Below are 27,525 nucleotides of genomic sequence, written 5' to 3'. Positions count from 1 at the left end.
TGAACTGAAAAGGTATGATGGGATATAAATAAAGCTATTTATATCTTGATTTACCCTCTTAAGCACTACAGTGCTGCATAATGCATCTTTCTACTATTAGAAACTAATGAATATCCAGTCTAGTAACTGATCTGTCGATACTACATCTGACTTTCTGAAATGCTGACCTGTATTCCATCTTAAGTCACAACAGCTCCTTCAAAATATCAAAACTAAATGATCAATTCTAACTCTTCTAGGTTAATCCTGTTTCTAAGGGACTCTTGCAGTTGGTGGGTGTGACAGCAATGTTCCTTGCCTCCAAATATGAGGAGATGTATCCTCCAGAAATTGGTGATTTTGCTCATGTAACGGGCCAAAGCTACACCAATAGCCAGATCAGGAATATGGAGGTGAAAATCCTCAAAGTTCTCGACTTCAGTCTAGGCCGGCCTCTGCCACTGCATTTTTTGAGAAGAGCATCCAAGATTGGGGAGGTGAGTGTATAAACATTTTATTAATGAAAAGACACACACAAAGCAATACAACAGAACAAGTCATCAAATTTTTACAATACAACCAGTATCAAACAATTATCCCAGGACAAGCAGGCGGGTATTCTCACTAGTGGGTGATGTCATCCGACAAAGCCCCGATGCGGACGTCTCACAAGCATACTTGTTTGAAGAAACTTCAGAAGTTTCGAGATGCCCGCACCGCGCATGCGCGAGTGCCTTCCCGCTCGATGCACGGGGCGTGTCTCCTCAGTTCTTTTCTTTCTGCGGAGCTGAGAAGTTTTGCTTCAACTCTCTGCGCTGAGTGAACCCTTGTTCTTGCCTTCTAGTGCTCGCGGTTTTGAGTTTTTCTCTTATTGTGTGTTCTATTCAGTTGTTTTTTTTTTTTTTTTAAAAAAAATTTTTCCATCGATTCGACCAGGTCAGCCACGTGGCTGGGGCCCCGCAGCTTCGATCTAGCGGCGGAGCTTTTTCGGCCTATGCCCGGCCTATTACCGGTTTTAAAAAGTGTATCAAGTGCCAGCGCGCGATTTCGTTGACGGACCCGCATCGACACTGTTTAGTGTCTCGGGCCTCAACATCTTCCGAAATCGTGCCGGCCGTGTTCCACTCTAACAGCGCGTGCTTTCAAGCGTCGCTGTCTCCTGTGGGAGTCAATGTTTTCTATGGAAGCTTCCAAGGAACCTACAGCTTTGACCAGCCCTTCGCCTTCAAAGTCGACTTCTACTCATGCATCGGGTCTCTTGAAACCGGCTTCCTTTGTTCCAGTTTCAACCCCGCCTCCTGCTCCGGTGCCTTCTTCGGTCTCAGGTCAGGTGACTCAGCAGACGGTTCCCCCAGTAGTTCTTAAAGTGCCTAAGGCTGCTAAGGCCAAGCACTCGACCACCCGGGATTGCGAAGACCGTACAGGGGGTCCCACTTCAGATGCGGCTCCCCCCTTGTCGGCTTCGATGCGGTTGCTCATGGAAGCCCATTTCCTCATGACTACCATGGGCCCCAAGTGGCTTGCCACGATCCAGCATGGGCACGCGGAACCCTCTCATGGGGTCGAGCCGCCTCCTCCGCCTCGCCGCTAGCTCTCACTGCTAGGCGAGGAGGCTCGGCATTTGGCTGCCAGTTCAACAAGGCGTGCTTCGTTTAGTGAGATGCCGCCTCTCGAACCCATCTCTGCTTCGGGCGGAGACAATTGGGATTTGCCTCCAAGTAGTCGAAGCCCTGGGCGTCATCAGGAGGATTTCTTCCGGAGTCCCTTGCTTGCCAAGCCGTCTCTCGACCCGTGGAATGCTGCTCGAGAGGCGTCGACCCATCCTCCTCTTCGCTCTATGGCCTCCAGCCCCATCTATTCGTTGGAGGCCTCTGCGGAGCCCTCTTCACGTCATCGTTCCAGATCTCCTTAGAGACGGAGGGAGGGGCACCGCTCCAGGCATTCTTCAAGGCATTCGTCCAGACATTCTACAGTCTCATCTCAGAAGAAGCTTCCTCGTATGGTATATTCATCTTCGGATGTCTCGCCTCCTCCGGGCCCGGAGTTCGAGGATACCGTGAGGTCGTTCTTTCCTTATAGATCCCATGTCTCCTTGGATCAGGAGGCCTCGACCTCATCCAGTCCGTCTCAGCGTCCTGTGTTGGCGGACCAGCTGTCTTTTTCATCTTTTCTGTGGCAGATGGCGGATGATCTCGACATCACCTTGGACTCGGGTTCCCGCTACTCCAAGGAGTACCTTGATACCATGCATCTGCCTCATCCTCCTGCTGAGTCTCTTCACCTGCCTCTCCACAAGCTCCTCGACCAGACCTTCATGCGCTGTTTTGAAACACCGTACTCCATTCCTGGCAAACTGGATGCCAGGTATCGCACGGTGCATCATAAGGGGTTTGAAGGCACCCAGCTCTCCCATCAGTCACTGTTGGTCAAGTCCTCCCTCAAGCGATCTCATCCGTCCCAGGTGTATGCCTCGGTGCCTCCGGGCCGAGAGGGGAGGACCTTCACTTCTCATTATTGTCTGGATACTTTCTCCAGACGGGATGGACAGTTTGGCCAAACAGTATTGCAAAATTTATTCTCCTAAGTTGCCAACTCTCCCACCATCCCATTGGGGTTAGCTTGGAGGTCACCCACTAGTGAGAATAGCTGCCTGCTGTCCCTGGATAACAACTGTTACGGTAAGTAACATTGCTTTATCCCAGGACAAGCAGGCAGGTATTCTCATGTCCCACCCACCTTCCCTGGGTTGGCTTCTCTGCTAGCTACCTGAACTGAGGAGACTCGCCCGGACCATCGGGCGGGAAGACACTGGCACATGCGCGGTGCAGGCATCTCGAAACTTCTGAGTTTCTGCAAGCAAGTATGCTTGTGAGACGTCCGTATCGGGGCTCTGTCAGATGACATCACCCACTAGTGAGAATAGCTGCCTGCTGTACCTGGATAACAATTGTTATGGTAAGTAACATTGCTTTCCTTTCCCAACTACCCTCCTATCCAGTATCTCTATCCCCCCTCCACACCATCCCTTCCGTTTCCCTTCCCTCCCCCGGAGCTCTGGCATCTTTCTTTTTTTTTCATCTCTATCCACAGATCCACCTTTATTTAACTACCCTTTCATCCAGCATCTCTCCCTCCTTCCCCACCACCCCAGGGTCCACTATATCTTTCCTTTCCCAACTACCCTCCTATCCAGTATCTCTAACCCCCTCCACACCATCCCTTGTGTCCAACTTCTCTCCCTTTCTGTTCCTTCCCTCCCTAAATCCCATTGTCCATCATCCCTCTTCCTATCCTATTTTCAGACCCATTATTTCTTCCCCCCCCCCCACCAAAATCCAGCATATGCACATATCTTTGAACCCCTCCCCTCCCTCCCTCTGTGCATGTTCCCCCTGGCCTCCTGGAATCAATTTTCCTAATTTCAGCAGCCTGCAATAAGATCGCTGGCACTAGTGATCTTTGCAAGCTGCCATACAGCTTCGGAGTGTTTTCTCTCTGCTGCGGTCCTGCCTCTCCTCTGTCAGAAGAGGCGGGACCGCGGCAGAGAAGAGAGCTCCAAAGCCGTACAGCAGCTTGCAAAGATCGCTAGCGCCAGCGATCTTATTGCAGGCTGCTGAAATTAGGAAAATTGATTCCGGTAGGCCAATGGGGAAGACAGACACCACAGCAGCAGGAGGTCAGCTGGTAAGCCACTTCCCGACTGACCCTCCCCACTCGCCCTCTAAAGCAGGAGCAGCAAGCCAGCAAGAGGCAGCGCTGCCACTCCTGCTTTAGGGGAGAGGGTCAGTCAACGAATTGGGAGGCCTTTGGGTTTTTTTTTTGTCCTGGTGAATCGCTTCAAATCGGGCAGCACTAGTAAAGAGAACAAGTGGAGAAAACACTAGGAAAGGTAGCAGGTAATAGGTAGATCAGTCAAATTCTAAAAATACATCCTGAACAGGACAGTTAAACATTGGAAACATCTTTGTACAGGTAGGTTTTTAGTTTAGACTTAAGTCAGATAAAGACATGTCTTCTCTTAGGTGGTTTGGAGTGGCATTCCAAAGTGTGGGTGCAGTAATAGAAAAAATGTATGAGCACATTGTGTTAATGTGCTTCATGGAAGGTATGGCTAAAAGATTTTGGGAAATGGAGCAGAGGGTTCTTTGGGGCATATGGAATAAGCAGTCTATTCAAGAAATCAGGGGAATTGGCCAAATGGATTTTAATGTTGATAAAAGGATTTTATATGCTATTCTGTGTAGATTTTATAAGTTCTGTGTTCAATTAGCAGCCACAAATATCGATTCACATTAAGTGTCTCTCCAGACTGGCACAGCTCACTGATGGGGGGGGATAATAGCTCACCATGGCCAGCAGGTGGTGACTGAGACACAAACATATGGCTGTAGAACAAGTGGGCTGTTCTGGCGCATCAGGATGCAGTGTTCAAGGGAGGGCATGCTTGTGGCAGACCTTCAGAGGTCCCACCCATGATGGGTACTGCTTTGGTACATCCCCATCAGTGAGCTGTGCCAGTCTGGAGAGAGATTTAAGAAGGAGAAAGATTCTTAACCTTCTAATTTTCTTTCATCCCCTCCCTGTCTGTCTTCTTTCATGAGTGTTGGGGGTGTTTTGGTAGGTATTGGGAGATTAGAAGAACAGTGGCCTTTGAATTGGCTGACTTAGCTGACAAGATGTGGGGACGTTTCTAAAGGTTTTTGTTTTTTTTTCAAATTCTTTATTCATTTAAAAAAAATTAATAAAATAAACCCTATAAACAGTTTAACTCTTGTATTTCTTTTAACATCTTTCTAAAAACACATTTATACCCTCCCCTCACAAACATTTCAATCTAATTTCATATAAATATTAATTGATCAAACCTTAATATAACTTTATACCTTCTCCCCTCCCCCCTATGTGCAAATGTACCTTCAATGAATAATGGTGTCTAATCATTGCAATAACTTGTCAATGGCCCCCAAATCTTTTTAAAATTAACTCCTTTTTTTGTATGGCAATTCTTTCCATTTTGTAAATGTGGCATAACGAATTCCACCAGAAGGTATAATTTAGTCTACTGTAATTTTTCCAATTACTGGTAATATGTTGTATGGCAACTCCTGTCATGATCAAAAGTTTATTTACTTGATGAAATTTGACTTTGTTCTCATTGACATCCCGAACATTATTGTATCATATGATGATGCTACATGATTTTTCTAAAACAATTAATTTGAGACCAGATTGATTTCCAAAATGCCATGATACAGGGACAATAGAATATTAAATGATCTAAAGTCCCTGCTTCCAGATTACAATGCCAGCATCTAGTAGACTTAGAGCTATCCAACTTTTGTAATCTAACTGGGGTCTAAAATGCTCTATGCAAAAGAAAACAACAAGTTTGTCTCAGATGCAGACACTGTAGATCTCATTCTCCAAGACCAAATTCGTGACCATTGAGATGCCGTAATTTGATGCTTAATCTCAATGATCCAGATGTCCCTAAGTCCATTTTTAGGTTTTTTATTTATAAATCCATTTATCAATTTATACCACTGTGCGGCCTGGTGACCCGAGAAGTCCACTTGAAAGCATGAGAACTCCAGACTATACTGATTATTGAGATTTTTCCATTCACGGAACCCCTTCTTAATAGCCTGCTTCAGTTGCAGCCATCTAAATCTTTGATTTAAGACCATATTTATGTTGCAACTGAAGTCAAGCAGTTTACCATTTGAAATAACATCTCCCAAAATTCGTATACCTGCAATCATCCAGTGCTTCCAGATGACCTTAAATCCGCCAATTTGAATCTTGGAGTTTAACCATATTGTTTGATTAGTTGATTTATAGATTGGAGTAGGCGTTAAATTATTAACATACTTGAGTTTTCCATGTATCCATAAATATTCTGTTTTCTTTATATAACCTAGGCATTTTAATACTAAGAACATGAGTCGCCATTCCAACCACAACCAATCTGGAGTATTATCAATGAGCTCTGGGAGGACCCAATACATACCTTGTCTCAAAATATAGGCTTGATACCTATAGAAATCGAGAAAATTTACCCCACCCTCCACTTGATTTTTGTAGAGATACTAAAGCAATTCTACAAGTTTTGCCCAACCAAATTTTGTAAGAATACCGTTTAACTTTTTATAAAAGGACCCCCTTAAAAAAAACTGGTAACATTCCCATCTGATAGCATACCACAGGCAATATCATCATTTTAATAGCTTTAACTCTCCCCCACCAAGACAAATGTAAGGTCCTTCTCAAATTTCCAACAGTTTTTTCATGTTAATTGTTACTCCTGTGCAGAGTGAAGTTTCTGTTATACTTCGCACTTAGTTTCTTGGCTATTCGGCAGACTGATTGTACTTGGGACTGCACAACCCACTTATACTACAGCCAAAAGTTTTGTCTGTCTCCACCTAATGGTCACGGTGAGCTATTACCAATCTAGAGAGACTAAATAAAATTAGCAGGTAAGAACCTAATTTCTCCATAACTTAGTCATAGTAAACCACAGATAAGATGGTCTTCCTAGAAGGTGACCAGGGCTATACCTGCTACTCCATGCAATGTGATTTAAGGGATAACATGCAAGTTTAACTTTTGATTGAAAAGCCTCTTTAGCAGAGGCTCTAGACCTGGTTTTCGGGATACCCATGATGAATCTGGGAACTTGCATGCAGTGGAGGCAGTATATGAATATTCACAATATTCTGAATTGTTTGGATTAGTGTATCCTGAAGATTAGGTTACCTGATCTGTAGGGATCCTCTTATCCCATGCTGCCTTGAATTTTGTTAATGATTTGTTCACAATATTGGGAGTCTTTCTTGATTTGCAGCTTCATCTTGTCTAGTTTTATGGCTTCCTACTAAACAGACTTGCTTTTTTGAGTATCGGACCTCTGATCTTCTCACCTAGGCAATGCTCCCTCGAAGGATTGTCTGGGTGTGCGCAAATGTTGCGCACATGAGAATTTAGAACTTCATGTGAGCGACATGTTCTATAAACCAGCACTTTCCTGATTTGCAAGTATTTTTGAGCATGCTCCTAGAATGTATGAGCAACTTTTGCACAGGTATTCTTAGGGTATATTTCCTATACATCTGGCAGCTTCAAATCTTAACATCTTTGGCAAGATGAGCCTCCAAAACTGAACACACTTTTTCACCTTTATATAGGCTTATGCCTCTCTATGTAGTTAAGCATCCTTCTTACCTTGGACACAAATTTTGTGATAATAGCTTGACCTCATCAACACAAGGTGGCTCTGGTCTGTACATATTGGCTTTTTGCTTGCTTATGGAGCTCAATGTGCAGTAATAATGTTTTGGTGCAAGATTTAACTGCCAAGAATTTAGTTTGTAGATACTTCCCATGCTCTACCCCAATTTTCAAGACATCCACAAACATACTTCAAACTCCTTATTCAGTACTTGAGATTGACAATTAGCCCCACAATGGGTTTTGAACTCCACTACTCGCCTTTCATTCTGAGTGCGTGATCAGCAGAGGGTAGTGAAAAGAATTCAGTTGACCACTTTGAGTCCATCCTTAAGCTACTTGGATAACCTATTTTAACTAAAGGCTTCTGTAACTATCAGTAGATAAGACTGGTTTTTTTTCTTGTAATAATACTAATCTTAAACTTGCATGGCTTTGTTTCTAGGCCAGCTCAGAGCACCATACTTTGGCAAAGTACTTCATGGAACTTGTCTTAGTAGACTATGATATGGTACACTACGTGCCTTCTCAGATTGCAGCTGCTGCATTTTACTTGGCACTTAAAGTTCTGAGTGGTGGTGACTGGGTAAGTCTTATGAAGGATCTTTTTCTGTTTGTTTTTTGTATGAGGTACCTCCAAGAGACAGCAGAGTAGACAGACACAAAGTAGGTGCTGGTGGTATATCAAATTTTATTAAACCAATGTTGGCAATGATGACTCAACAAATTGCTTCAGCTAACTGGCCTACATCAGTCGGTAATTGCAGAAGGATATTGCTGCATTAAAACTAAAATACATGAACTTAACACAGCAGGAATTACTTATCAAAGAAACCATTTTTTTTGTTCATGTGTTTAATGAAAGCTTGCTTTTGTGTTTGGACACCATCAGGACCTACTTTGTCTACTCTATTGCTTGACAAGTCTCATAACACAAAGTGGCTAAATGCTTGGTCACTTGCAACATCCACAGGATAACTTATAAGTTTAGGCTACTACTCTATTGTGCTGTAAAACTTTGAAAGGTTCTTAGTGCATCATGATTTTGATGTCTTGACTTTTTTTTTTTAATTCTATAATCTGATAACAGGGTGGTCCATAAGACTATAGTAAATATTCAACCTTATGAAAACATGCCTCAAGTCCTGAATGTTCTACCTCATGTAGATACAGTATATGAGCAACCACTAAATATTCACCGAAAGGCTTATAATTTGGCACAATTAAGTGGTCACTTAAAAACAAAATAGAGCTGTGGTGGTCAAGTCTCAAACTTGATTTTTATATTTTATTGGGACCAACCTAACTGGTAATCTACTTAGTGTTGTAATGAATAAGCCTTGATTGTTGCAGCCTGTTAACTATATTTATCCCAGGACAAGCAGGCATGATATTCTCACATGTGGGTGACGTCATCTACGGAGCCCCAGCGCGGACAGCTTTTCAAGCAAACTTGATGTTTCAAGTTTGCTACACTGCACAACGCATGTGCATGCCTTCTTGCCCACTAGAGGGCACATCACCACCTCGTGGTCCTCAGTTCAGTTTTTTCCACGGAGCCAGAAGCCCTGTGGAAATTGTGCTCTATAGCTTTTGCCTTCTGACACTGCGGCTGAATGTATTCGCTCGGTCGCTGTGCTTGCTTTGTTGTTTTTATTAGTTCGTCTGTTTTCGTCAAAAAAAAAAAAAAAAAAAATTTGTTCCGGGGGCTCCCGGTAGCCGCGGCCACGGAACCTCGTTTGTTCCCGGCCCTTTCGGTTTTCATGTCCCGTCCCTTGACAGGCTTTAAAAAGTGCACCCGGTGTGATCGGTTGCTCTCTATTACCGATCCACACCGGTGGTACTTGATCTATCTTGGTCCTGAGCATCCTACGGATTCCTGTGATAGGTGCTCTACTTTTCAGTCTAGAGCTCTCCGCCGACGCCGTGCCCGAATGGCGGAGCTCTTCGCTGTGGACTCCGCGGCGGGGAAGGCCTCGACGTCGGCCTCGGCTTCGGCCCCGGCCTTGACCTCGGCCTCGGGTCCCTCGACCTCGCTGCGGACACCGGCTTCATCCAAGCCTGCCCAGGGTAAGTCCTCGCTTCCTTCCTCGACTCCAGGGTCTGCGACGAAGCCATCCTCGGGCTCCTCGACGGCGGGTGGATCGTCCTCGGCCCCGCCCCGAGCGTCAAAGTCGGGTGCCCCGAGGGAATACTAGAGACCGAGGTCGCCCTCCAGGGAGCACCCGCCGGCCCCGGACCTACCGGCCATGATGGCGGTTCCAGTCTTCCAGGACTTGCTCCAAGCGCTTATTGCCTCGGAGCTGTCCGGGGCCCTCGTGCACCTGCAGCCGGCGTCTACCTCGACTGCCCCGGCGTCGGCGGCCTCGGTCTCGGTACCCTCGGCTTCGGCCCCCGGGGCCCTCCCGGCCTCGACCCCGACCTTGCCCTCGACCTCGGTCTCGGTTGACCAGCCTGAGCGGAGCGTGCGGCCTCGGGACAAGGTGCATCGGGTTAGGAGGATCTCTTCCACTTCCTCTTCGTCGAGGTCCTCCCGGGGCTCCTCGGCCTCGGGCGAGGCGTCGGCCGAGGAAGCCCAAGCGTTCTCGGGGTTTTCCTCGGAGACGCGGTCGCTCCTCGCCGACCGGGGGTGAGACCTTGCGTGTCTTGGAGCTCCGCCTCGACAATCCAAGGCTTTTCCGTTCCTCCGAGGGAGGGGGTTCGAGAGACTCCTCGCCCAGACGGAGGGGGCAGGCCTCAGTGCCTCGTACCCCGGGGACTTCCCACAGGGGCTCCTCGGGGCGAAGGCGGTCCCCGACCTCCTCGAGGTCACTAGGTATGGCCTCGTGGGGATCGGGGTCTGGTACTGGTAGGGAGCCTCGGTATTCCCGCAAAGCTTCCCCTTTTTTGGCGGCTCGGGCTTCTCGAACTCCTTCCCCGCCTTCCAAGCCCTCATCCTTTTCAAAATTCGTGCTGGATATGGGACGTGCTTTGGACCTGGACTTAGTCTCCTGCTCTCAGTATACGAAGGAGTTTTTGGAGGAGCAAGACTTGCCCTCTCCCCGAGAGAAACTCCTCGTTTGCCTCTCAATAAGGTCCTCCATCAGACCTTCCTGAGAAATTTGGACTCCCCTCTTAGTCACAGCGGTGCCGTCTAAGATGGAATCCAAGTACCGGACCATCCCATGTAAGGGCTTCGATAAAGCACAACTGTCTCACCAGTCGTTGCTTGTAGAGTCGGCGCTAAAGAAATCACAGCCCTCTAGGGTCTCGGCGGCGGTTCCTCCCAGATGGGAAGGGCGGACCCTGGACAAGTTTGGTTGCCGCCTCTATTCCAATTGGTTGATGGCTACCAGGGTCCTCAATTATGCTTTCACATTTTCGTCCTATCTTCGACACATGGTGAAAGACTTGCCCCGTTATCATGGAGTCATGCCAGATTCCCATAAGGAAAGTTTTGGTACTTTTGTGGCCAACTTGTCCCAATTGCGTCTGTACCTGTTTCACGCAATTTACGACGCATTTGAGTTGGCCTCGAGGGTCTCCGCCTTTGCAGTGGCGATGCACCGGCTGGCATGGCTTCGTACGGTTGATATGGACCCCAACTTGCAGGCGCGTCTGGCCAATCTACCGTGTGTTGGATCGGAATTGTTCGAGTCCCTGGAGGCGGCGACCAAACTACTGTCGGAACATGAGCGCTCCATCGCCTCCTTGGTCCGTCCTAAACCTCGGGCCCCGCCACAGAAACCATTCAGACCTCCCCCGCGGCGATACCCGCAAAAGTCCACGCCGGCATTCTCTAGGCCTCCGCCCCGGCACCCCCCGCAACAGGGTAGAGCGGGCCAACCAAAACTCAGGCGCAGGGGGCGTCCAAGCCGGCGCCGTCTTTTTGACGTGATGTGCGGATGGGGGCGGGCCCCCTCCGCACTCTTGCCGGACCCCCTTCCCATCGGGGGTCGGCTGCGGGCCTTTCATGCGGCCTGGACCGGGATCACCTCAGATGCTTGGGTGCTTCGGATCATCTCAGAGGGTTACTCGCTAAATTTCTCAGCCACGCCGCCGGAACATCCGCCGGGGGCTTCTCCGTGCAATCGAGCCCAGCTTCCTCTTCTCCTCGCGGAAGCCAGGGCCTTGTTGAGCCTTCGGGCGGTGGAGCCGGTACCCCCCGACCAGCGGGGGCGGGGGTTTTACTCCCGTTACTTTTTGGTCCCAAAGAAGACCGGGGACTTGCGCCCCATTTTGGACCTCCGAAAGCTCAACAAGTTCCTGGTCCGGGAGAAGTTCCGTATGTTGTCGCTTCCGGTTTTATACCCTCTTTTGGAGGAAGGGGACTGGATGTGTTCCCTGGACTTGAAGGAAGCATATACTCATGTTCCGGTGGATCCCGCCTTCCGCAAGTTCTTACAGTTTCAGGTGGGGGAGTCGCACCTTCAATATCGGGTCCTCCCCTTCGGACTGGCTTCGTCCCCTCGAGTCTTCATGAAGTGTATGGTGGTAGTCGCTGCAGCCCTGAGATCTCGGGGGCTACAGGTCTTTCCCTACCTGGACGATTGGCTGATCAAGGCATTGACCAGGGAGGGGGTTATCTCAGCGACCCAACAGACTATCATCTTCCTTCAACGTCTGGGGTTCGAAGTGAACTTTCCCAAGTCTCAGTTGTGCCCGGCTCAATCCCTTTAGTTTATCGGAGCCGTGCTGGACACGGTTCGCCTCCGTTTGTTCCTCCCCCCCCTCGGTTGGAGGCCCTGCTTCGATTGAGTCGCCAGGTATCGCTGATGCCCGTAGTATCGGCTCAGCGCATGATGATTCTTCTGGGCCACATGGCATCGACGGTCCAAGTCACTCCGTTCGCCCGCTTGCATCTGAGGCTTCCTCAGTGGACTTTGGCCTCGCAGTGGCGTCAGGATCGCGACCCAGTCTCTTGTCCGATAACAGTGACTCCTTCTTTGAGACGCTCGCTCCGTTGGTGGACCAACTCTTCCAATCTTTCCGGGGGTTTGCTCTTTCTCGTTCCTCCGCATCGCAAGGTCCTGACCACGGACTCCTCAGAGTACGCGTGGGGGGCTCATCTCGACGGTCTGCGGACTCAGGGTCTATGGTCGGCAGAGGACAGTCTTTGTCACATCAATGTGTTGGAGCTTCGTGCCATTTTTCTGGTGGCTCGAGCGTTCTGCCACTTGCTACACAATCAGGTAGTCCTCGTGCGGACGGACAACCAGGTGGCAATGTATTATGTGAACAAGCAGGGGGGAACGGGCTCTTGGTCCCTGTGCCGGGAAGCCCTGCGCCTTTGGGAATGGGCGGTCTCCCAGAACATCTTCCTACGTGCGGTTTACATTCAGGGAGAGAGGAACTGTCTGGCAGACAAACTCAGTCGTCTTCTCCAGCCGCACGAGTGGTCGCTGAACTCCCGGGTTCTGTGCGAGGTCTTCGACCGCTGGGGAACTCCTCAGGTGGATCTGTTTGCCTCCCCGAAGACTCGCAAACTGCCCCTCTATTGTTCTCGGATGTACTCCCGGGACCATCTCAAGGCTGATGCCTTCCTTCTCGACTGGGGGGAGGTTCCTTTATGCGTTCCCTCCTTTTCCTCTGATCTTGAGAACGTTGGTACATCTCAAATCGACCAGAGCCACTATGATTCTCATTGCGCCTCGTTGGCCGCGGCAGCACTGGTTCTCCCTGCTCCTTCAACTCAGTGTCAGGGAGCCTCTGCTTCTGCCTGTTTTTCCCTCTCTGCTGTCTCAGAGTCGGGGTTCGCTGTTGCATCCCAATCTTCAGTCTTTACATCTGACCGCTTGGTTCCTTTCCCCTTGATTTTGGTTCCTGTTTCTCAGTCTGTGAGGGAGATTTTGGAAGCCTTGCGCAAGGTCTCGACTAGGCTTTGTTATTCCCAGAAGTGGACCAGATTTTCATCCTGGTGTTCCTCGAACCATCTGGACCCGAGTTCGGTTCCAGTGTCTTCGGTGCTGGAATATTTGTTGCATCTGTCTAAGTCTGGGCTGAAGACTACTTCCATTCGGGTGCATCTCAGTGCCATTGCGGCGTTCCATCGGCATCTCGAGGGTCGGTCTCTTTCTCTTCATCCTCTGGTAACTCGTTTCATGAGGGGTCTCGTGAATGTTCATCCTCCTCTGAAACCTCCTCCTGTAGTTTGGGATCTTAATGTGGTCTTATCCCAGGACAAGCAGGCAGGTATTCTCACTAGTGGGTGATGTCATCAGACAGAGCCCCGGTACGGACGTCTCACAAGCACGTGTTGCTTGTAGAAACTTAAAAGTTTCTAGATGCCCGCACCGCGCATGCGCCGGTGCCTTCCCGCCCGGAGGTCCGGGCGTGTCTCCTCAGTTCTTTTCTTTCCGCGGAGCTGAGAAGTTCAACTTCATCATGCGCTAGCTGAATTCAGTTAAATTTGCCTTCCTTGTCCGCGTTTTCGCTTTCTTTTAATTACAGTTAACAGTACTTTTCTTTTTCAGTAAAAAAAAAAAGAAGATTATTTCCTCCGGCGGGTCGAACAGGCCGGCCACGTGGCTCAGGCCCACTGGCTTCGACCTCGCGGCGGAGATTTTCCGGCCTATGTCCCGGCCAATCACCGGGTTTAAAAAGTGCAGCAAGTACCAACGCACGATTTCACTCACGGACCCTCACCGGCGCTGTTTGCAGTGTTTGGGCCCTGACCACATTCCGAAATCGTGCAGGCCTTGCTCTACCCTCACGGCACGCTCATTCAAGCGGCGTTGCCTATTGTGGGAATCGATGTTCAAGATGGACGCAGCTAAGGATCCCTCAGCCTCCACTTCATCTGATACCTCCCCGGTTCGGGCGAAACCGGTATCGACCCCTCCTGCATCGAGTGTGGTGAAACCGGCATCGTTCATCCCGACACCATCCACGAGCTCGACGTCGGTGCCTGCCCCGGTCTCCTCGGTTCAGGTACCTCTTCCTTCCACAGTGCCACCAGTGGTCATCAAAGTGCCGAAAGCTACTAAGCAGAAGCACTCGACCTCGAAGGAGCGCGATGACCGTGCAGGAGGACCCCCTTTCGGTGCGGATCCCTCCTTATCGGCTTCGCTACGGTCCATGCTGGAAGCTCAATTCGTTGAGCTCATGCAGACCATCGGACCCGGGCTCATCGCTGCCATACAGGGTGACGTACCGGTCCAAAGGGGCGGTCCGCCCCCTCCCCCTCCTCCACGCCGTTCGACCTCGAAAACCGACGAGGACGAACGGGGGAGGGCGGCGATGCCCATGCGGCAAGCCTCGCTTACCGATATGCCGCCATTAGAGCCCATTACGCCTCCGCGCCAACATGGGACCAGACCTCCGATCGATACTCAAAGCCCTGGGCATAGTCAGGAAGAGTTCTTCCGTACTCCTTACCAGACTTGGGTAGCATCGCAAGAATCCGCATCGCAACCCCAGTTGCGATCCACCACTTGGGGGCATCGGGAGACCATGCGATGCACAGACGATCCCGATCCCCGTCCCGCCACCGAGACGGGCACCGATCAAGACACTCATCCTGGCACTCTTCACGCCATTCGGAGGTGTCACCGCAGAAAAAACTGCAACGTATGGGATACTCCTCATCAGAGGTGTCCCCTCCGGAGGGACCGGAGTACGAGGAGACACCCGTACCCGATTCTCCTTGCCACTCCCTGATGTCCATGGACCCGGAGGCCTCCTCCTCCTCCAGCCCGTCCCACAGACCGACGCTGGCGGATCAATTATCTTTCTCATCATTCCTCCGACAAATGGCGGATGATCTGGATGTGACCCTTGACACGGGCTCCCGATACTCCAAAGAGTATCTGGACACCATGCATTTACCTAACCCTCCAACGGAGTCGCTTCGGCTCCCCCTGCATAAATTGCTGGATCAGACCTTCATGCAGTGTTTCGAAACACCGTACTCCATACCGGCGATTCCCAGCAAACTCGATGCTCGATACCGCATCGTGCACCATAAAGGGTTTGAGGGCCCTCAACTCTCCCACCAATCCCTACTGGTCGAGTCCTCTCTTAAACGCTCTCATCCCTCCCAGGTCTACGCCTCTGTACCGCCGGGCCGAGAGGGGAGAACGATGGACAAATTTGGTAGAAAATTCTATCAAAACTCCATGATGGCGTCACGGGTGCTGAACTACAATTTCTTTTTCTCTTCCTATCTGGAGTTCTTCTTGCCGGTGCTCCGCAAGTTCACTCCGTTCATAGACACCCAAGCTCGATTCGAGTTCGAGGAAGTGGTAGCCTCCCTCTCCCAATTACGCCTCCAGCTGATGCAATCCTCCTTCGATGCATTCGAACTCTCGGCACGTGCTGCCGCAAGCGCGGTAGCCATGCGTCGCCTGGCATGGCTCCGTACAATCGATATGGATCCCAACCTCCAGGACAGACTCGCCAACGTACCATGTGCGGGAGCTGACCTGTTCGATGAGTCTATCGAAACTGTTACCAAGAAGCTGTCGGATCATGAAAAATCTTTTCAATCCATCCTGCGGCCCAAACCCAAACCCCATCAGTCTCGACCTTCCAGGCCACCCCTGATTTACCAGCGGCGTTACATGCCCAGACAAACGCCTGCTGCGAGACAACCTGCGAAGAGACAACCTCCCCAGAAGTCTCAGCAAAAACCTCAGCCACCGGCTGCACCTAAGGCTCCCTAGCCCTTTTGACTCCCCTCCCGGGAGCATAACCGACACCGTTCTGCACTCAGCCTCTCCCATAGGGGGCCGCCTCCATCTTTTTTACCATCGATGGGAGGCCATAACCACGGACCTATGGGTTCTTACCATCATAAGAGAAGGATACTCTCTTCAATTCCATCGGGTCCCCCCGGACCATCCTCCAAGAGAGTATCCTTCAAGCTCGACGCAGACCGCCCTTCTTCTTCAGGAAGTCCAAACCTTACTTCAGCTTCGGGCTGTCGAGCCGGTCCCGTCAGACCAATTGAACCGAGGGTTTTACTCCCGGTACTTCCTCGTCCCGAAGAAAACGGGCGACCTGCGACCCATTTTAGACCTTCGGGCCCTCAACAAGTTTCTGGTCAAAGAGAAGTTTCGCATGTTGACTTTGGCTTCTCTATACCCCCTCCTCGAGCAGAACGACTGGTTATGCTCCCTGGATCTCAAGGAGGCCTACACTCACATCCCCATTCACCCGGCCTCCCGAAAGTTCCTCAGATTTCGGGTGGGAAATCTGCACCTACAGTATCGAGTGCTACCATTCGGCCTATCTTCGTCCCCCAGAGTCTTCACAAAGTGCCTGGTGGTAGTGGCCGCGGCACTCCGGGACAGGGGTCTACAGGTGTTCCCATACCTCGACGACTGGCTCATCAAGGCCCCGTCAGCCCCAGAGGTCACTTCGGCGACCTTGGCTACAACCTACTTCCTCCAGAATTTGGGCTTCGAGATCAACTTTTCCAAGTCTCATCTACAACCCACCCAGTCCCTCCCCTTCATCGGAGCGGTCCTGGACACCACCCGACTCCGAGCATTCCTGCCTCTGCAACGCATGGAGTCCCTTCTTCATCTCTGCCAGTCGGTGTCTTCTCGCCAAACCCTACCGGCGAGACAACTGATGGTGCTCCTGGGCCATATGGCCTCCACAGTACATGTGACACCCTTTGCCAGACTCCATCTCAGGATCCCCCAGTGGACCCTGGCATCACAGTGGAATCAGACGTCCGATCCACTATCCAAACACATCTTAGTCACACCTGCTCTTCGGCAGTCTCTACTTTGGTGGATGACCTCTTCGAATCTATCCAGAGGTTTGCTGATGCACTCTCCCCCCCATCAGAAAGTTCTCACAACCGATTCGTCGAATTATGCATGGGGGGCCCACCTGGATGGTCTCCGCACCCAAGGATTCTGGACCAGTGCGGAAAGACTACACCAAATCAATCTACTGGAACTCAGAGCCATCTTCAATGCGCTCCAAGCTTTCCAACACCTACTTCACGACATGGTGATCCTCATTCGCACAGACAATCAGGCCGCCATGTATTATATCAACAAGCAAGGAGGCACGGGCTCGGCCCTCCTTTGCCAGGAAGCTCTACGAGTCTGGGACTGGGCGGTGCGCCACAACGCCTTCCTCAGAGCAGTCTACATTCAGGGGGAGAACAACGTCTTAGCAGACAAACTGAGTCGTCTACTACAACCGCACGAATGGACTCTCCATTCCAGCCCCCTTCACCAAATCTTCACACAGTGGGGGACGCCTCAGATAGACCTCTTTGCGGCTCCCCACAACTCCAAACTGCCTCAGTTTTGCTCCAGGATCTACACCCCTCATCGCCTCGAGGCAGATGCTTTTCTACTGAACTGGGGGAAACGATTTCTATATGCGTTCCCACCATTCCCGCTGATCCAGAAGACTCTGGTCAAGCTGAAACTCGAACAGGCCACCATGATTCTAATAGCTCCTCGGTGGCCCAGACAACCTTGGTTCTCCTCCTACTTCAACTCAGCAGCAGGGAACCAGTACCACTTCCAGTGTTTCCTTCACTACTTACTCAACATCAAGGATCACTGCTTCATCCCAACCTGCAGTCTCTCCACCTGACAGCTTGGTTCCTCTCAACGTAACCCCTCACCAATTCTCTCAAGAAGTGAGGGAGGTCTTGGAAGCTTCCAGGAAGCCCGCCACTCGGCAATGCTACTCCCAGAAATGGACTAGATTCTCCTCATGGTGTGTTTCTAAATCAAAGGAACCTCAGCGAGCTTCCTTATCCTCCGTGCTGGACTATCTCCTACACCTATCTCAATCCGGACTCAAGTCTACATCCATACGAGTCCACCTGAGCGCTATTGCGGCGTTCCACCAGCCCCTACAAGGGAAACCCCTCTCGGCCCATCCGGTGGTCGCCAGATTTATGAAAGGACTCTTCCATGTTAACCCTCCTCTCAAACCACCCCCGGTAGTTTGGGACCTCAATGTAGTCCTTTCCCGTCTCATGAAGCCCCCGTTTGAACCACTCAACAGGGCCCCTCTTAAGTATCTCACCTGGAAAGTGCTTTTCCTGGTAGCCCTTACGTCCGCTCGCAGAGTCAGCGAACTCCAGGCATTGATGGCGGATCCACCATTCACAGTATTCCATCATGACAAGGTGGTCCTCCGCACTCACCCGAAATTCCTGCCTAAGGTGGTCTCAGAATTTCATCTCAACCAATCCATTGTACTTCCAGTATTCTTCCCTAAGCCCCATTCTCACCACGGAGAATCGGCCCTTCACACTCTAGACTGTAAACGTGCGTTGGCTTTCTACCTGGATCGCACCAAGCCACACAGAACCACTCCTCAACTTTTTGTCTCCTTCAACCCTAATAAGTTGGGAAGACCCGTATCAAAGCGCACCATCTCTAATTGGATGGCGGCTTGTATCTCTTTCTGCTATGCCCAGGCTGGATTATCACTTCCTTGTAAGGTCACAGCCCATAAGGTCAGAGCAATGGCAGCCTCAGTAGCATTCCTCAGATCAACACCAATCGAGGAAATTTGTAAGGCTGCCACCTGGTCCTCGGTTCACACATTCACCTCACATTATTGTCTGGATACTCTCTCCAGACGGGATGGACAGTTTGGCCAAACAGTATTGAAAAATTTATTCTCAAGTCGCCAACTCCCCCTCCATCCCACTGAGGTTAGCTTGGAGGTCACCCACTAGTGAGAATACCTGCCTGCTTGTCCTGGGATAAAGCAATGTTACTTACCGTAACAGTTGTTATCCAGGGACAGCAGGCAGCTATTCTCACGTCCCACCCACCTCCCCTGGGTTGGCTTCTCAGGCTAGCTACCTGAACTGAGGAGACACGCCCGGACCTCCGGGCGGGAAGGCACCGGCGCATGCGCGGTGCGGGCATCTAGAAACTTTTAAGTTTCTACAAGCAACACGTGCTTGTGAGACGTCCGTACCGGGGCTCTGTCTGATGACATCACCCACTAGTGAGAATAGCTGCCTGCTGTCCCTGGATAACAACTGTTACGGTAAGTAACATTGCTTTAGCTCAACTGATGAAGCCTCCTTTTGAGCCTATCGACAAATCTCATCTTAAGTTTCTCACTTGGAAGGTGGTCTTTTTGCTTGCGCTCGCATCCGCTCGTCGGATTAGTGAGCTGCAGGCTTTGGTTGCGGATCCACCTTTTATTGTGTTTCATCATGACAAGGTGGTTCTTCGCACCCATCCTAAATTTTTGCCTAAGGTTGTGTCTGATTTCCACCTCAATCAGTCCATTGTTCTTCCGGTGTTCTTCCCGAAGCCCCACTCTCATCCTGGTGAGGCGGCGCTTCACACGCTTGACTGTAAGAGGGCGTTGGCCTTTTATCTCCAATGTACCAAGTCTCATCGGAAGGTTCCTCAATTGTTTTTGTCCTTTGATCCTAATCGGTTGGGACATCCTGTTTCCAAGCGCACCTTGTCCAACTGGTTGGCTGCTTGTATTTCTTTTTGCTACGCTCAGGCTGGTCTCACGCTCCATGGTCGAGTCACGGGGCATAAGGTCCGGGCTATGGCAGCATCTGTTGCTTTTCTCCGGTCTACTCCTGTGGAGGACATAAGTAAAGCTGCCACTTGGTCTTCGGTTCATACGTTCACCGTCCACTACTGTCTGGACACTTTGTACAGAAGCGACGGCCGGTTTGGCCAGTCGGTGTTACGTAACCTGTTTTCCTAAATTGCCATCCTCCCACCTGCCCTTTTTTGGTTGGCTTGGAGGTCACCCACATGTGAGAATATCATGCCTGCTTGTCCTGGGATAAAGCACAGTTACTTACCGTAACAGGTGTTATCCAGGGACAGCAGGCATATTCTCACAACCCGCCCTCCTCCCCGGGGATGGCTTCTTTGCTGGTTATGGAACTGAGGACCACGAGATGGGGATGCGCCCTCTAGTGGGCAAGAAGGCATGCACATGCATGGTGCAGTGTAGCAAACTTGAAACTTCAATCAAGTTTGCTTGAAAAGCTGTCCGCGCTGGGGCTCCGTAGATGACATCACCCACATGTGAGAATATATGCCTGCTGTCCCTGGATAACACCTGTTATGGTAAGTAACTGTGCTTTCTCTCCCCTCAGACACCCACATTACAGCACTATACATCATACAGTGTAAGTGACCTTACACCGGTCATGCAGCATATTGCCAAGAATGTTGTGAAGGTGAATCGAAAAATGACAAAGCATTTGGTAAGCAGTCAGGTTATTTTTAGTGAGTTAAGTTTCAGTATGACTTTTATAACCTATCCAAGCACATCATCCTGTTGTAGCCAGTATAGTTGACCTAGAACAGTGGTTCCCAACCCTGTCTTGGAGGACCACCAGCCAGTTGTGTTTTCAAGATAGGTTTAATATGCATGAGTTGCAAATAATGAGAGGTAACTGGCATGCAAATCTGCTCCATGCTTATTTATTAGGGCTATCCTGAAAACCTGACTAGCTGGAGTTTTCCAGGAACAACTGATCTAGAACTCAGCAGATTCTACTAAGCAGTAGGTTTAAACTTCTACTGTTTGGCCGATCTCTGATCATGACCAAGTCAACAAGCATTTTTTATTTCATGTTTCCATTCTCCCCAGGATGAGAAATGTAGCATACATTTCTTTGAGAGCTATTCATTTTTTGTCAACTTTTTTTTTTTTCTTCTACTGATTTGAAATGTAGTGGCAAAACTAATTGCAACATTATTTTGATTAGTAAGCACTGTTTTTTGACTTGAGTCTTATGAAACCAGCTTCGCAGAGAGGGAGCAACCCAAAATTGACCTATAAAATAGTCCCTGATGGGAAGTAGAAGACTGAAATGTACTGAGTATACAAAACTTAACTACAGGCTTAAGCCCAATAGTTAGCTTACAAGAATTGGTGATCTTCCATCTTTGCAGGGCAGAGCAAGATTATGATACAAATCTCCAACTAGTTATACCACAGTTTAGTAAGCATCTTGACTAGTTGCCTGCTTTAATTTTGGTTCTTGGTGGCTCAATTGGGAGAGGCATAGGATCAGTAAACATCACTACTAGACGTATAAGTGCCATCTCTGGGTGTTTGAGTACACTATTTTCTAGCACTTTAACACTAAGACCAATTTGAATCTTGAGTTCCTAGTATTAACTAGCTTTATTTTGTTTTAACATTAATGGTACAATATAGGTCATAAGTATGTATTATATACATTGTATTGTATCTATGCTAGAATCTTAATGCCTATGACTTGTCATTTTTACCTGTAATGACTGTTAGGCTGTTTGACCAACTTAAGTTGAAACTTTCTACATCAGAACTGCATAGTCTTTAAACTAGATGCCAGGAGACATATGGGACATATTGCACTAACCCCTCTACTGAAAAAGATCGACCTTAACCCCTCTATTCCCTCCAATTACCGTCCAATAGCAAATATCCCTCTCCTAACCAAGATGTTAGAATCCATCATATCCACTCAACTCTCATCCTATCTAGAAAGATTCTCTATTCTCCTACCCCACCAATTCGGCTTCAGACCCAACTTCAGCACCGAATCCCTATTAGCCTCGCTAATCTCTAAGGTACATCAACTTCATTCTCACAACAAATTCGTAGTACTTCTACAATTCGACGTTGTCCATCATGATATCCTAATCTTCCAACTCTCTGAAATAGGCATAAGTTCCACAGTCCTAGACTGGTTCTCAAAATTCCTACGCTTACGCTCCTACACCGTTAACATAAACAGTACCTCATCCCCTCCCTGGAAGCTGATATGGGGAGTCCCGCAAGGCTCACCCCTCTCTCCTATCCTTTTCAATATTTACATGTCCTCTTTTGAAACTCCTTCATCTATCCCTCCTGGAAACTCTCTACACCTATGCTGACGATATCCTTATCCTCCTTGAGACCGACTCGAACCTCACTAACCTCGCTGAGAACATATCCGCATGCATAATGAACCTTCAATCCTGAGCACATTCTGTACAAATGAAATTGAACAAGTCCAAAACAAGCTACTTTGGCTTGGCCCAATATTAGGTCATTCACCCACCTCCATCCCATTATCTTCCGGCTCAACTCTTCAGCTTGAGTTTTCAAGCAAAGTCCTTGGCATCATCAGACTCATCTCTCTCCTTCAATGACCACCTCAACTTCTTGGTAAAAAAAATGCTTCTTTAGTCTTCATATGCTGAGGAAAGTGAGATCGTACTTTCATCATTCTCACTTCGTCGTTCTTGTTCAATCCACCATCCTCTCTAGACTGGATTATTGCAACTCCATCTATTTAAGCCTAACTAAAAAAAAAACTCCATAGACTTCAGCTAATCCAGAATGCTGTGGCCAAGCTTATTTTCACTAAAGGCAAGTTAGACCACGTCTCCCCACTCCTGTCCAAACTTCACTGGCTCCCAGTTCACTCGAGTCATCTTTAAATGTGCCTGTTTAGCTTTCAAGATCCTACATGGCATCTTCCCTCCCGTTATCCCACTCTTCTGGAACTCCTCTAACCCTAATTCCACTAGATCCTCCCAAAAACTGAAACTATCATTCCCCTCTGCAAAAGGTATATCCCGCATAGGAAAACTAGGAACATCCCTCCCCTTTAAAACCACAGAACTCTGGAACAACCTCACATCCCCGCTCAGAATTTCAAGCTCCCTCCAATCCTTCCGCAAACACCTGAAAACTTGGCTCTTTTCAAAAATCTAACACCTCCTGCTCTTTGGTACCCTGTCCCTCTATCTTCCTAGCTCCTTTCCTATAACCCTTCATTGTAGCTCCTTTTCAACCTAACCCTGTAAACCGTGCCGAGCTCTACGCTTGTGGAGATGGTGCGGTATACAAACCTAAGTGTTGGCCAACACTATTCATTTAATATACCCAAATGCTATATGGAGCCTTGACTTCAAGCAAGCCCTACTCGGTTCTAGAATTGCTAGCAAGGTCTAGAAGAAAAGGATAGAATTCATCTTAAGTCAAATGGTGTTGACCTAACTGCCAAAATAGAAAAGGTTGCTACAGGCAAGATACCATGGCACTTATCTGGCACAGATCATCAGACCTGCAATAATTTAAACCAAATGAAGATGACACTTTCAGCCTTGAACATCTCTTAAGGCAGGGGTATCCAATGTCGGTCCTCGAGGGCCGCAATCCAGTCGGGTTTTCAGGATTTCCCCAATGAATATGCATTGAAAGCAGTGCATGCAAATAGATCTCATGCATATTCATTGGGGAAATCCTGAAAATCCGACTGGATTGCGGCCCTCGAGGACCGACATTGGACACCCCTGTCTTAAGGTATAGGACACTTCCATGTCATTCTCTAGACCAGTACAGTTATTTACTGATGGGTAATATCTCACTATGACCAGCAGGTGGAGACTTGAGACCAAAATCTTGGTTGTAGTATATTAGCTGAGGCTCCCCCTCCCAACTCAGTCTTTCTCAGTCTTCAAGCAGGTGAGAGGAAAAAATTTAAAGCTTCCCCTGTTAGAGCTGTTGGCTTTTGTTTAGGACGCCTGGTCCCCTTTCTGGTGCTGGTCAGAACTTGGACGGGTCCTGTTTGGGGATCCATTTGACCTCCAGGGGGGGGTGTCAAACGCAGCGGGTCTCGTGCTGGGTCCCTCCCCCATTCCTCCACCTCTCCAAGTTCTTGTAGAGGTGCCTCAGCTGTCAGCCTAGCCACAAATACCAGTCAGGCCTCCGGCTTAGAGCCAGTGGAGTCTGTTCCGAAGGGAAAAAAACAACCCCCCAAATCCCGAGGCTGTACCGGTCTAAAGGGCTCTTTCCCTTACCTGCTAGCAAAGAAAACTAGCAAGTAAGAACCTAATTTCTCTATCATAGTTTTTGAGCAAATCATAAGTATTTATAGCATGAGAAGTCATAACACATTGCGCTGATTTAACTAAGAAGCAAAACCCTGATAAAATCGACAATTTAATATCAACTGTGTTAATGAAACTTGAAAATTGCTGCTTATGCAAAATAGCACATTGCTGATGCAATAGGCCTACAGTGAACTGCATATTCCAACTCTGCCTCCTTACCACAATTCATCATGGTAAAAAATTTTAAGTAAAATGCAGCCCTATTACTAACTCCATGGCTTTTTTTTTTCCCCTTCAGACAGTGAAGAACAAATATGCCAGCAGTCGACAAATGAAGATTAGTTGTATTCCACAGCTTCAAACTGCTGTCATTCTGGACATGGCAAAACCCCTGATGTCTTAACCGCTGTGATATAACAAGATTTTAGTAGCTTTCAGTTATTGGCACCATGTGCTTTTGTAAATGCTATATATTTTACTTAATAAATTTTGAGTTATTTTAATTGAGGTTATTAAGTGTTAACTCATGTGCTTGATTTACTTATCTGGAAATTGAACCTTACACTAAAACTTGTTAAGTAGACTTTAAATATACTCAGCTGGGATATGAAGAATGCATATTATAATGCAGTTTTATGAGACTCAAGTTTTAACTGAAGCTTTGGTTTCTACTTGGCAATACATCTACTCACAGTAGTACATCTATCACCTGCTTTCTGACTGAAAACAAGCTTGGTGGTGTGAATGAACTAATGACCCAACAGATAGATTTCAGAGTTTAGTCTGCTTCCTTTTGCTAAACCCACAGTATCCAAACCAGAATAGTACCATTTTCCTTAGCAACAGCAGCAGATGAATCTAGAGACCAATGGGGATGGGGCATATCTACCAGCAGGTGGAGATAGAGGAACTAATTTAGAGGTGGTCCTATTTGCTGGCATGCCTCCTGCATCTTCAGTATGCTCTATCTCCCAGCAGGTGATGGTCGCTATTCAACTAGCTCCTGGATTCTGGATGTGACTGGGCAATTTTCTCCTGTTGAGGTTTTCTCTTCAGTGAGACAGGGGTGTCTGGCTGAATGGTGCCGGCTTTAGGGGTTACACCTGGCCCCCCCAGGTCCCTGCCTCACCCTCCCTCCAGTGATAGAAGGTCTGCCTTGGTCTCTAATTTTCTTCTTTCCCTTTAAAAAAAAAAAGATCAGTTACTAAACATTTCTGCCCTGCTAGTGCTAAGCAACCAGCATTTACTGGCACTGACATCGAAGTTATAAGTATTTGATTACTAACACTATTGGAACTGCAATTGCGGGTTTTGTCTTTTAGTGGTAGTAAACGGCAGGTTTTATAGTTATTTTATAAAATGCTGAACTTGGTAAGGCAGTAGCAGTGTTTCATTTAAATTTATTAAGGAATGTGTGATACTTCATGGAAGGGCTTCGGGTATATAATTCAAAATACTTTTAAGGAGCTGATACCTTCCCATGCGCAGGAGACGCACACTTAATTTCCTACTTTGAAGAGAACGTCGTGGCTTTCATACTGTGTCTCCGATGTTGCTTTTACTGAATGTATGCACCAGCTGTGTCAAATTACTTGGTGGTTGGCTCCAGGTGTGTTTACAACACAGTTAAATGGGGCCAGCATATTTATCCACAAAACAGGCACACGCTTGTTATCATGCACTGCCGGGATTACAACAGCATTGATAGTTCTCAACAAAGCTGACCTGAGTCAATATTTGCCGCGGCTGTGTTTAAATTATCCAGCCAGTAAGCTAGGAGCCGGTGTCTTACAGCAAGCAAGAGGCTCGCACTTGTGATCCTGCACTGGTGGGAGCGCCACAGTGTTAAGTAAGTTTCTTTTGCAGCTGACTTATTAGTGTCTGCCGTGGCTTCTATGCCTTCAGGGTCAGATGCGGAAGTTTATAGCAGTTTTCTGCATTGATGAGACATTAGAGCTTGGTGTGTGGAGGTCTCCCAAGTTGATCAATTTGCCGCGATAGTGTTATCTCATTTGGGAGTCTACAGGCGCTTAGGAGAGAATATGCTCTATGCTTGACCACCCAGTCTCGGCTTTCCTCCACACTGGGTCGGTAGAAGGCAAATCGCGGTACAAGTCGTCAGTCGCAGGAGAGTACCTGGTGTTTCATTCGGGTATCTCCTCATCTCTCTCTGACTCCAAAGGGGTGAGACTATGGGTTTGGATGTTTCCTTAATATTGGTGCTTTTGTGCAGTGCTGAATGTCTGGTAGTGCTATAGAAATAATTACTGAACATATGGAGCAGTTTCTAGGGGCATAATGGCTATTCACAATTTCCTGTGGGCAAAACTGTCTTTTTCTATTTCTAGCATAGAAGGGTCTACAGCAGGGGTGTCCAACCTTTTGCTTTCCCTGGGCTGCATTGGAAAAAAAAATTACCCTTTAAGGGCAGTTGGGTTTTGGAGAAGCTTGCATGCAGTTTCAGATAACATAGGCTGCCACAGATTAATCTTATTTTTCAGAATTCTATCATTCATTATTACATTGCAAGACTGGTATGTTCTCAGGAGAGTTCCTTTCTTCTATTCAGAACTTACAACTCTCCTCCAACTTGTTACCAGACCTCTGCTTCACTTGGAAGAGTCATTACTCCCTCTGATAGCTCTTTTGGCTTTCTCACGGAAAGGGAGCTATAATAATGACAGGGTCACAGGATTTTGAACATTATTCAAGATGATTGTACCTTTTGAATTATTTTCTTCCATTTCAGATTATTTCTTGGTGTTACTGTGTTGAGTATCCAAAGGGTGACGCTGGTGCGAGATCCCTTTCAAGGGATGCTAGAACTTGTAACTAAATAGTTTTTTAAGTTCTTCCGGACCTAAGGGAAGTTATTCCATTTACTTCATAGTGTCCAAGAAGGAGAAATTGGTCAGATTGGCAATGGATTTCATATGAGTCACTTAGTTTCTCAGAGTTAGACATTTCCAAAGGGAAACTGAGATTATTTAAATAGTCGCATGTGGCCACCACATCAGCAGTATCTTCGCTTGGTGGTTCTCAAGCAGCGCTGTAAGTTTAAGCAGAAATCATTTGGCCTAGCCACGGTTTCTCTTTAAGGAAAAAGCCTCCCACTACAAAACTATCATTCAACAAACTAAGAAAGAATACTACTCTAAATATATCACCTCCACCCGTAATTCCTCTGCTCTTTTCAATCTAGTTCAATCACTTTCTTCATATTCTAAAAAGAAACCCTTACCCCTAACCACACAGCTGACTGCCACCGAGCTGGCACTTTACTTTGACACAAAAATCAAGGATATTAGATCCCATCTCGGACCTTCTCTTCCTGCCTCTCCTTCACACATCCCTGATGACTCCACTCACTTGTCATTTAGCACTTGTTCAAACTTCAAACTGCCTTCACTAGCAAATCTCTCTTCAATCCTACAATCCTTAAATACTCCCAACAATCTCATGGAGAGTATCCCCCCACCGCGCCTTAAATTATTTTCTTTCTTCGGCCCATTCATCCAGGAAATGGTATCCAAGTCTCTCT

The 27,525-nt window shown here is 48.1% G+C and overlaps 1 protein-coding gene across 2 annotated transcripts in view; it reads left to right on the top strand.

Moving 5' to 3' along the window:
• Positions 1-24,492, top strand: part of CCNB1 (cyclin B1) — a 78,451-nt gene extending 53,959 nt beyond the window's left edge. Inside the window, exons 6-9 of one of the 2 annotated variants that reach the window (XM_033929841.1) lie at positions 240-476; positions 7,655-7,795; positions 20,264-20,374; positions 24,283-24,492. In XM_033929841.1, the coding sequence (XP_033785732.1) occupies positions 240-476; positions 7,655-7,795; positions 20,264-20,374; positions 24,283-24,387 (594 nt within the window). In that variant the 3' untranslated portion in view covers positions 24,388-24,492. The remainder of the gene's footprint in view (positions 1-239; positions 477-7,654; positions 7,796-20,263; positions 20,375-24,282) is intronic. The other variant, XM_033929850.1, reaches the window with a different exon arrangement.
• Positions 24,493-27,525: the final 3,033 nt, after the last annotated feature.

This window comes from Geotrypetes seraphini, chromosome 1 (assembly GCF_902459505.1).
Source record: "Geotrypetes seraphini chromosome 1, aGeoSer1.1, whole genome shotgun sequence".
NCBI classification, from domain to species: domain Eukaryota; kingdom Metazoa; phylum Chordata; class Amphibia; order Gymnophiona; family Dermophiidae; genus Geotrypetes; species Geotrypetes seraphini.
This window is presented reverse-complemented; position numbering and strand designations above follow the sequence as displayed.